The sequence below is a fragment of the Chroicocephalus ridibundus genome, chromosome 7 (assembly GCF_963924245.1).
Source record: "Chroicocephalus ridibundus chromosome 7, bChrRid1.1, whole genome shotgun sequence".
Taxonomy (NCBI): domain Eukaryota; kingdom Metazoa; phylum Chordata; class Aves; order Charadriiformes; family Laridae; genus Chroicocephalus; species Chroicocephalus ridibundus.
Window position 1 is genome coordinate 11,820,938 of NC_086290.1, and position 12,153 is coordinate 11,833,090.

The window sequence follows — 12,153 nt, forward strand, 5'->3', positions numbered from 1 at the left end:
GCTTCTTCCGTCACCTCAAAAGTTTAATTGATCTGCGGACTTGCCTAAAACTTACACTTAACAACCTTAGAATAACACGTGCAAAGAACCCAGCTGTCACAATGCTCAGACTTGTATCACACCATCCTTTTATGCCTGTTCAGGAGATAGAAAGAAAAAATATATTGGAGAATTCCTTCAACAGTACAGAATGGTGCTTGGCAACAAGAACATCTCAGACACTGACTTGATCCGAGAGCCTTCCAGCTTATAACATTATTAATAATAGTATTTTGCCAAATAATAATAATTTGCTAATAGCATTAGCAAATAATAATCATAAATAAAAATGAAAATCTATGTTAGTAAGTAGTGGTCATCTGAACAATGCCAAAGAAACTGAAAATCCAAACCGAAGCACTAACTGAAATGCAGCCACCACTGGGAAGGACAGCAGTGAGTCATCTCCTTATAGCATGTGACACGCAAGGGAAGTGCAGAAGAAGAAGAAATTGTAGCATTTGGAAGAAAAACTCTGCTCTTATGCATTCTTGAGTGATGCTGCAGTGACTCTGATTTTAGAGGGACTCATCTGAATTCAAGGTTTTCCCAATAGGGGGATTGATTATACAATGATAGAGTCTTTTCAGTCCTAGCATCCCTTAGAGATATTCAGTACATGCATTGAAAACCAATGCCTTGTGTCTCGCTCCGCACCACTGATGATTATATTTGTTTCAGCAGTGTGCTACTCCCTGATGTTTTAAAAATAATATTAATTTGCAGCTGATTAAAAAAATCATCTTCAGTGAGATGCCCCTGCAGATGAGGTCTGTATTTCTTTTCCTATTCCTCCTGGGTCCAGAAGCACACATTAGTGAAACAACTGGATCATACATTAAGTGGAGAAGATTCAGAGATTGGTGCTTTTGATGGATATACAGACTAGATAAACGTGAGTCCAAGAGCTCAGTACCTTCCACTGAGAATACCCTACTTCTGTGGCCTAGAATTTTAAATGTGCAGCAAAGACTTCTCACAAAACCACCTAACAAGATGTCAAGAACTTCTGTGTTAAGAAAGTGAGACTGCCAAGACACTATCACAGCACAGTTTTCTAAAATAAATTCACCGAAACCAGTACCTGCATATGCTTCCAGAGACAAACAGCAGATGAATACTTGAAGTAGTAAGAAGCCTGCTTTATTGGGTATTACTGAAAATTGCAGGTGGTGGTGTGTATGAGATGTGGTTAGGGAACTCTGGTTGGTTTTTAGCCAGTCTTTTCAACAAAGGTGACAAGCTGCTATGCTTTGCTTGCTGGGGGCTTCCCTATCTATTACAGGTTCCTCAATGAGTATCTCCTGAAGAGGCAGGGAATGGGGATGTAACTCCGCAGCGGTACTGCATACCTGTGAAACTGCAGCCTCCTAAAGCCGTGTTACTTACCTGGGCTCTGCTGCTCTAACTACTTTTGTACACTGTATTTCATTTTGAGACATGCTACGTGTTTTTCAGGCTGATACGCTACATTGCAGACATCTAAGGAATATGAAGCTGCAATGCAATCTCTATGGAATAATTTAATGTTAAATGTTTCTCAAATAAGGTCTTGCGCTGGTGAGCAGGAATCTTGGCCACTGCCTCAGTGTCAGGTATGAATTCAAATGCCATCCTTATGTGCTTTTTAATGCAAAACAGCCACACTGAGTTTTGCATGCTGCTGTCTTTTCAGAATAGTTTCTCTTGGTCTGTTTATATGTTTAACCTAAACACAGTCTCAGGTCTCATGCTGGGGGAGCTAAGTGGCCATGCCCTTGGTACAAAGATTTTACCAGTTGCAAATCCTGTTGTGATTTCTTAGGAAAGGGAAATTGAAAATGTTGTTTGAGATAACAGTTAGGAGGATTTAAACTACAAAATTCCCATAGACTTGCAAGAAATGCAAACAATAAATATAGTGAATGAAACCCTAAAATCATTATTCTTTAGGTGCTGTGACATGTAGATAAATATATTCATAAGCTTAGTAAAAGAAACTTGAAAAAAAAGTCGGATTCTTGTGCTAATGTCTACCAACTGTACCCATTGTGACATAAAAAAAAAGCAGATTAGCTTTCATCAGAAGTGACACAGACAAGTTATTTTTGGATATCATTATGCCTTCTACATCCAACAATTAGTTCAGCGAATTTGGTTTACGAGTCACGTAAAGTACATCTGCTGGCAACATGAGATTTACACCTGTGATGAATACCTCATGTTGCCAAGTATAGAAAAAATGGTCACAGTGTCCTTGCAATAAAGTCTTGGTTAAAGTATGAAAGGAACAGATTATTCCCTACCTTCTCAGCATCTTGCTCAAAAAGCCGGAGTTGAAAGCACTGGTCCAGTTTCAACTTGCGGACATGCCACATCTGATGCAGGTGTTGCCGGGTAGAATGCAGCTTGTCTAAAAGGCTGGTGATCTTTGGCACAAGACTTTGAAAATCTGCACTTCCAGGAATGCAGTTCCTACCAGAAAAACCATCACTGCATCTTATGCATTGTAATAACCTCTGACCCTCACGATCCAGTTCTTCCACAGGAGCTTTAATCACTTTTTTCTTAAGCTGTGTGTGCTCATCAATCAGCCTTCTTGAGCCCTCAACGTCAACTGGAAACTCCTTCCTAGCCAACATTTCCTGGAGATCCTCCAGCCTTGATAATAAATGGATGGCACTGTTGAAAAACTCTTCCAGGGAAACGCGCAACTCTATCCATTCATCGTGGTTGTAATCCAAGGAACCTTCAAACTCATCCGTCAGTTGAGAGGGATCTACGAGTTTTGCCAGGCCTTCAACAGATACCATACTTGTCTAAGGAAGGGAAAATGACAGCATTTGAATCAGTGACTGTCTAATCAGAAATAACAGTGCAATCCATAAATAGCATGAAGGGATTATTTTCCTCATCAATACGTAATTGAATGAACATTGTAAAAGATGCCAAGGATTATATTTGATTTTGATGAATTAATTGAATTGAAAACTCTTCTATCAATGCCACTGATTTCTTTATTTATTTATTAAAAGACATGATATTTACTGGAATCATGTCAATCTTTTTCAACCAGCCTGACTATCAAAAACATGTAATGAGAATGCTTCTGCCATAGATTACTTCAACGCAATTGGACACTGAAGATTTCTCACTGCAGCTGTTGGATATCTGGACATGATTGCTCACTAAACGGGTATATGATATTACAGGGATTCTGCTACTTGTGTTACACTCAGGGTGGCGGCTACACAGCAGCAAAAGTTCTAGGCATGTGAACTGAAGCAGGTGTTGTCACCTGCCAAAACACTGAATATGCTTGTTTTTAATTCCAGATTATTCCAGTTGGCTTTTGCCACAGGCACATCTCTTTCACGTTAGTAATTTCTAACGTAATTAAGACAAAATTAATGTAAAAGTGAAATGTCATTAGAGTATTAACAATTAGAATTTATTGCTAATAGAAAGTACTGCTCATGAATCATACACAATCAATGAGAGATGGTTTTAATTCATTCAGACTCAGTAATCAGTGATAGAGAAATGCACTGGGTGCCTGGAAAGCAGATTTAAAATTAGGGACACAACAACTGATGGCTATTATCATTTATTTTAGACAGATTATTTTTTTCCGAAATATGAGCATAAGGTTTCATACTAGAGATTTTCAGTGCTGTCATGTTAACACCCAAGTTGGCAGCCCTTAAAGGCTTGCGATGTTCATCAGTGACTGCACATCTATCCCCTAAAGACCAGGTCTCTAAAGAATGTCAGAGTTTGTGCTCTCCAGAAGTGGAGGCACCCAATAATCACAGCAATCTTGTAAAAGTCATCTACAAAGAAAAATACCTCAAGTCCTGCCCATTATCCTGAATTATGTCAAAAATAGCAGGCTGCCCACTGATTTAAAGTTAATAATAGTCTTTTCTTCCAATTTGTATCCATCTAAAAATATCAGGCATTCTGCAATGTATTAAAATTGGGATTGTACTGAACTTATGCTCAGCAGAAAGATTATTTTAAAACTTCCTTGCAAAGTTCCTTGCTTTAGGGAAGAGGGAGGACAGAGGGAAAAGCCAACAAGCAATGGGAAAGTAAGTATGTAGCTTCAGAGGGATTTCAAATTTCTAAACCTCTTGACCTGGACACTGACCCCTTGAAGATAATTCAATTTAGAGTTTAACTGCCTGTGAAGAAAAGATTTCTCTTCATGGCTAATACCTGGGTGTTTCCCCTGCAGTGTGTCAAGCTAATGCAAGCACTGCTTTTATCATGAACAGAATTTGACATGATGATATAGCAGAAAGGCTTTTCATTTCATGAATTCTGCAGCAAATGCCTTCATTCAGATTTCTTTCTTTAAGGAGTCCTTGAAACTCTCATGAAAACAACCTTAGTTAGGCAGGTAGGTGGTAAGATAAAGTAACTGTCTCTCAGGCGTCACCCGTCTTTCTTTTACAAATCACTTCAAAAAGTGCTGCCCACTATTTAAACCCTTTCGGCAGCAGAAAGGAAATAATCTTGAGGGCACCTCTGAATTAACGCTAACTAAGCTGCCTGGCCCATTCCTCAAAGTGACAGGAAGCTTGGGAGTCCACATACGTCAACCAGCCCCTTTTTTTTTCTCTCTTCTTTGTGTGATCATCTGTGGGCATGTTTCACTCTCTGGACTGTGACACAGAATCATTGTGCCAGAGTCTCACAACACAAAATCCAGATCATTAGCCTCCACTAAGGGTCATACGCGGCCCTGGCACATGCATAATGCTTTCATTAAGCTCAAAAGCAGAATCTGGCCTTAAAACTGATGCTGGTTACTGCTGAGTTTGTAGATGCAGTAATTCAACAGAGACTTCCATTGCCTTCCACTGCACTCTGTTCCTGACAAGGACCTCGTGTTTGATTACAGCTGTGGGAAATCACCATGATGGTTCAGTGCAGAGAGGATACCTGCATGCTGCCCCACATAAATCAAATAAATGCGAGTCATATTGACCTGCGATGCTTATTTGATATTCACAGTTCTTCTTATGAGAGAGCATAAGCTGCCCCAGAGCCTGAGCCTATCCATAAGCAGCAGCATCCACAAGAATCCTTTAAAACAGAAGTTCCTGGATTGTGGTGTGTATATTGCAGGAGGTCTACTGTACAGTGGACCACAGCTTAAGAAATCTTTTTAAAATCGTTGAATTGAAGGACTCGTCAATTCTGGGTGTCTGCAGGGGGTCCAACAGACAGCAAAAGCACTGATTCTCCTCCTCCAGTCCAAAAATTTGTGAACCATTACAGACACCCATGTGAAGAGCCCAGCAGACAGACTAAAGCTCAAAGGCACGCACACAAAATGAAAATTTCCTCAACGTGTCCCAGCATGTACAGCAAATGAGCCCAGGACTTCTAACACAATACAGACCCAGAGCTGTAACTACAAAGAATAGCTTGACCACAGCTTCCTCTTCACTATCATCACACCAATAAAAAAAATAAGTCAAGCCTCCAGAAAGTGTTAATTTTAAAAACAAACAAATGTTCTAAAATTCTGTTACTTTACTTCTTGGTTTGAAGCTTTAGGAAGACATTGCTCTTTTGTTTACTAAAGCAGTGGAGGATTGAAAGTCAGTGTCGGATACACATGCATAAGCTGCCTTTTCTTGGGCTGCTATGGGACTGTCCCTTAGTGCCCATATATATTTTAAACAGAAGCTCCCCATCCTCAAAAGCTATTCTATTACTAGTCTGTGCTCAGGCACCCTCCTGCTTCACGTTCTTCTGTTTCCATACATCTCCTTTCTCTTTCCCACTGCCCTGATCCCCCTCATTCCCCGCGGGCAGTGTTGCCAATCTCACTGCACTGCAATGGAAGCCACTTCTGCCAGGAGTGGTGATTTCACTGAGGAATCTCTGGAGGTGACATAAAGCTATACCGAAGGCAGCCTTGCTTTTAAAGGTACATAGGGGATAGCAAGTGAAAGTTATTTTGATGTCTGAGTCCTCATAGGCAGCCAAGGAAGGTAAAGATCCATTTAAACAAAGAAAAATTTATGACTTGACTGGTTTTTGTGAGCCAGGGGAAAAATGTGCAAATACTTAAATTGTGATAATAAGGTAAAAGTTTGTTAATGCTTAACACCAATCTAGTTGCCCATTGCAATTCAAGAGTGCTTTTAAGAAGAAGTTGAAAATAAGGACATATTTATATCACACTGACTTCAACAGATCATAAATGTATACTTAAATATAGTCTTCCATTGCAGTCAACATTAAGAACTACAGCCAAATTCTCTTCTGAGTTCCAGAGATGCAAAAGCTGAGCGTCTCTCTGAAATTAATGGATTGGTAAATAAGACGGCCAATGATAGAATTGTTTCTCAGCCAAGTTATAAAAAACAACACATGACTAACTCATGGCTGGGCACGATTGATGCCTGAGCACTTCATGTACCTGAGCTTTGCTTCTCTTTGGGTAAGAAGCTGAAATTCGCAAAAAACCAAAGTTCACTTAGAGAGCACAGCTGGTTTGTCTTCACCAATGACAAAGTTAGTAAAATTCCTTTTAATTATACAATTTAATTGTATATTCGTTACTTCTCAAAGAACCTGCCTGAAGCACCTTATCATTAACGTGAGTTGTTAATGTTACCCCTGAATTGTAGATCTCAATTAAATGAAAGCGGTGACAATATACAGATAAATTCAGTATAAATGTCTTTTATTAAAAAAAAGCCACTACCTTAAGTTCAGTAGAGATCAACCAGCAAACTCATAAATTAGCACCTGGAGAACTTCGTCTTTTGTATATTGACTGGTTTGGTGGTGTTTTTTTTTCAAGAGAAATAAAGGAAAGACTGAATGCAACACCACCAAAAATAAATACCACTAAGAAACCCTCACCAAAGTGAAACATGTATGTGAACCTCTGAGATGAAATGTGCATCCTGTTCCACCAGTGTGCTCAGAAGGCAACTTGATGCCAGAACATCAGCCCGCTCCTGCAAACAGCCCTCAGGTGTCTTTTTTTCTCTCAAGTACAAGGCTTGGGAATTTCTTTTCCATCTAAAGAAAACTTCTTATCAGAGGTAATGCTTTACCATACATCCCTCATGTGGTTCTCACCTCAAAGATGAACTTGGAACTGCCAAAGTTTGTTTTCTGCTTCTGCCAGAAATTATCAGGTTTTATAATCAGGGCAACATGAATTTCGGCAGGAAAGGCTTCTTGAAGGGTCTTTAGGAGAGGCTTGATCAAATCCCATTTGGATCCCCGCATATCGATAATAACAGTGAATCCTCGTTTACAAACATCTTCGCTGTAGGAATAAAAGTATATCAAGATAATTAATATTGTGGTCAGTCACGCTGAGACTTTTGTTGCTAGCACTTGGTGCTTTAGAGCAAAGCAAAGAATTATATACTTCAAAATAAAAGGCAAAAGATGCTATAACGTAAAGGCTATATGGAAGGCTAGATGAGTTTTATCATAGTCTAATTTACATGAATACTCAAGTATATACATTACAGTTTAATCTCTAACTTCCCAAATACACGTAATTGAACTTTTCACTGAAAACATACATATTTTCACACAACTGAAAACAGAATCAAATATATTTGTTAGATTCTATATATGTGTACATACAACAGATTCTGCTTTCAACATATTGAATTCAATCCACAACCAAAGCCAACAAGCAGGGTACTGTACCTTCACATTGCTGGCCACTCATAAATTTGGGTGCCTTCATTTTTAGAGGCCCCTTTAAGGGCTTTTAAAAAAGTGTCATTTCCAGAACAGTGCCTCAGCATGTGCACTGTTCAGATTTGGGCCATTCTCCCTCCTGATTGATCTTCCAAATGTTGCAGGATCTTTTTAAATCTGCAGTCATACTTTTTCTGCCAGCCTGTGCTCCTCCCTTCTCAAAAGTTCAAGACGGTTATGTGGCCTGGTTGTTGGCAATGTGTGGGAACCAAGAGCACCACAGCATTAGCTTGCAAACGTGCCTTCCCTTTTTTATCAGGAGAAGTAAAGAGAAAGAATAAAAGGACATGTTGATTCAAGTCAACTCCAGGCAGCTTTCGGCATAGCTTTTCCAGGGACGTAGTACTGCTCCTCAGAAAAAGGTGCATGGCTCAAAAGTGTCATCCTCCATCTGCGGCGTCCAAACATTTGATGTGATCTGGGAAGTGTCTGCTCCTCTGACTGATGGGCTAATATATCTGCCATGCATGGCGCTGAACTCTGAGAGCTATGTTGTCTGCTTTAGGCCCCAAGCACTTGCATAAAGTGTGAAATTCCCCATCCCCAGTAATATTATAGGCATGGTAATGAGTAAAATTCATTGATGGTGCTCTAAAAATGCCAGAATGGCCTACCTGCTGATCTAACATATATTTTTTTTTTTTTAAAGTGGAATGGAGGTCACAACCTTCTTCACAGAAGGTGAAGCTGTTGGAAGAAAGAAAGTATAGAAAGAAGAAAGGAAGATGAAAACAGAAAGAACAGTTGAGAAACAAGAGAAACACGGCAGAACGGCAGAACATGAATGTATTATGTATAATGAACACAACAGTGAGGTACAGAGCAAGAAATCCTCTTTAATACACGAGTATAGTCCCTTGGCCTTTCTGCAAACTGACCATCAACTTAAATAGGATCAATATTATCATATGTAAGATAATTTCAAATAGAAAGTTTTGATATCACTGGAATGAATCTGAAATATACTGATGACAGATTTAGTATGGTAAAGTTAACTGTAAGATTCTGTTTAGCTTCCACACGAAGACTCTCACTACACAAACATGCAGGATGATTTTCACTATACCACTCTAAATCCTTAAAGCACTTTCTACTAATGAGATCCATGTCCTACATCTATCACTGAAAACAACTCTGTAAAGCTTACGAGTAGGTTTCTGGGCTAGAACAAGGACAGGGGTATCCTTCATAGGAGGCACACTGGATAAACATATGTAACTTAAAAATAAAAGTCCTTGGTGACCTTACCAGTATCTAGGAAGATTTGCGCACAGATGGACCACCCTATGGCAAAGGGGACTTTGCCATGTTAAGAGAGAGTTCACTGACTTGAACTGTCTCAACTTAGTGCCAGGAAGGAGCCGTCAAAGCCAACAGGCTTGGTCCTCTGCCTTAACATTATTGGCACATCCAGAGCATGCTGCATACAACAGTCAGTGCAAAGAAAAACTAAGGAGACCAGGCACTTCCAAACACTGTCACGAATATAGATCTTTTTATTCTCCTTTTACCTACTGCTGAAAGGTCAGACATCTGATCCTTCCATAACTAATGCCAAAAAAGGCTGTAAAAGAAGCTTTGTTGGTGGTGCTACTGCCTCCTGCCCTTTGGAACGAGAGCTGAGACAAAGAATCAAATCCCAAAGGGATGAATAGAAGGGGGTTTGTGTTTTGTTTTTTTCTTGTTGCAAAGCTTTATGGAGTCTTCAGTAACTTCTGCCAAGTCACCAATCCCTGTTACACTGAACTGACTTTTCCAAGGATTGATTTTTTTCTTCAAACACTTGACAAAGAGATCCAGGAGCCATACGGGCGTACGGAGACCCCAGCAGCAGACACAGTAACAGGTAAATACAAGCTATCTTTTCTTCTATAAATAAATAATTAACACACACACACAACACACAGACACACACACCCCCCTGCAACCACAGCAAGGCATAACCAATATTAACTTCATTCAAGCTCCCCATAGCTGCTGCCAACCTGACAACTTACCAAATCTGATCTAAAACAATAACTTAATTTAATACTTACTGATGAACAACAGAAAACTGAACTGTTTCCGTAAGCATAACAGGAATGTCCTGAGGGACTGAAGTCTTCCATTTATGAACCTGAACTAAAGTCTTAGACCCAAACAGCCCCAAAATTTGACCCAGTGCCCAACTTCAGAGCACAGGCAATGTGATATCATGTTGACACCCATGACTACATACCACCATGACTGGAAGTTCAGCCTGTAGTAAGATAGATATTCCAGATAGGGAACCAAGAGATGTAACTCCGTGATGGGCCCTCTGTTTCCTGTTTACTGTTTATAGCCTCCCTGGACCTTGGAGGTGCACAGAAGCAGTGGCGAGAGCAGATGGTACTGCCATCCATTTCCATCAGCACTCCATGCCTAAGCATGCATGTGTGAAAAATACTCTGTAACACACTAAATCCCTACTTTCAGTGTTTTTGAGACTTCACGGTATGTTTTCAGGAGAAGAAGAAAGCGTAAGGATCCCCAGCTTTTTCTGGTGGACACAGGAGAACAGTCACAGACCCTGCAGGCCAGGCTGGGACTTCAGCCCATGAGTAGGGGTCAGGATGCTTCCTGATTCTTATCCTGGGGGAGGCAATAGGCAGTCATTCCCTACCAGCACTATCCACACCTCTTGTAACTAGACCAAATTTTTAACAAGCTTATTATATTTTCAAGTATGAAACTGATAGGGTGCAGGGATGGAGACAGAGGAAAAGAAGAACAATATTCATAGATTTCTTAGGTTCAAAAGACATCAACAAGTAACAACTATTTCACTAAAAATACAAAACTTGATACAATGCTCTTAATTACAAAGAGGATTTTCCTACTTGAATCATAGAATAGTTTGGGTTGGAGGGGACTTTTAAAGGCCATCTAGTCCAACTCCCCTGCAGTGAGCAGGGACATCTTCAACTAGACCAGGCTGCTCAGAGCCCCGTCCGACCTGACCTTCAGTGTTTCTGGGGATGGGGCATCTACCACCCCTCTGGGCAACCTGTGCCGGTGTTTCACCACCCTCATTGTAAAAAATTTCTTTGTTATCTCTAGTCTGAATCTACCCTCTTTTAGTTTAAAGCCATTACTCCTTGTCCTGTCTCAACAGGTCCTGCTAAAAAGTTTGTCCCCATCTTTCCTGTAGGCCCCCTTTAAGTACTGAAAGGCCGAAATAAGGTCTCCCCTTGACTGGTTACATAGACATGTAAATTCCTGTATGAAGTAAAATGAGTGAAAAGATGGGTACCCCTTTTCAAATATAGTGCAGATAATGTACATATGGATGGTATTTCTCATTTTGAGAAAATCTAACTCTCTTTCAAGAACCTTGCTCACAGTCTTGCAGAAGTGTCTCTGCTTGCAATTTTTTCTTTAATGAGATGAATGGTACTAACCTGTAACAAGACCTGTGGGTCTGTAGTCTCATCTACAGCATTTGATCTCCTCAGCACAGTGATAATTCCACAGGCCCTTCTCTGACTCTTTGCAGAAAATTAGCACCTGATTTCGAAACCTGCTTGTCAAAAACTATTATTTAACAGTGTTCAAGATGTTGCAAGCCAGAAAGCTGCCTGGTCACTATTTCTACTTTCAGTTGCCAAGCATGTTGTGGAGAGACGTGCCTTTGAGAGCACTTATAGTATACAAGCAGGCAGCCAGATACTAATCAAATAGTAATAACTCAGAGAAAGAAGAGGGAGATAAGAAAATTATTTAGATTGTAAGCTCTTCAGGGCAGGGACCATCTGCCATGCTGTGCTTGTTCAAGGAGCCTGCCTTGATGGAAGTCTCCAGGTACCTATGTTCATACTACAGTCTTCAGCTGTCTAGAACGACTTCCAAAAAATTACTCTTCAGGAAATTGTAGATGCAAATCCAAAGAATTAAAAATAATGAGTAATAACAGTCTGCAAAAACACAGCTGAACAGGTATGTGAAAGTACAAAAGGATTACATAAACATGGGGACAACTCATAGGCAATTTAGTTAAGAAAAAACCTTAAAAGGGCCAAAATTTGCAATATCCAAATACTTACAGCTATTGGCAGGGTCCTAAAAAAGTTGGTCTTGTGTAGACATAATGAAGCACACATAAACTCTGGTGAGTCAGAGCAATTTGTGAACATTTGTCATCTTTGACAGTCAGTCATTTTTCTTCAGTCACCTCAACATGCATTGAGGAAATGACCCTAGGTTCCTTTGAATAGTCTAGCCATGCTTATTAAATTTATTGTTTAAAAGCAACAACTCAAACCCTTCCCAGTTTAGCAATTGATCGGGAAAAGCATCAGTAGCAATCAAGCTTCTTCCACACCGTCTGAGCAAGACATGCCTTACCCCTGGCTCCCAAGA

At 40.0% G+C, this 12,153-nt stretch overlaps 1 protein-coding gene across 8 annotated transcripts in view; it reads right to left on the minus strand.

The window, feature by feature from the left end:
- KALRN (kalirin RhoGEF kinase) overlaps window positions 1–12,153 on the minus strand; it is a 527,586-nt gene that overhangs the window by 315,638 nt on the left and 199,795 nt on the right. For all 8 annotated transcript variants that reach the window (XM_063341757.1, XM_063341758.1, XM_063341761.1 and 5 more), the window contains exons 5-6: window positions 7,132–7,324; window positions 2,325–2,837 (exon numbers count right to left, since the gene is read on the minus strand). In XM_063341757.1, coding sequence (XP_063197827.1) covers window positions 2,325–2,837; window positions 7,132–7,324 — 706 coding nt within the window. The remainder of the gene's footprint in view (window positions 1–2,324; window positions 2,838–7,131; window positions 7,325–12,153) is intronic.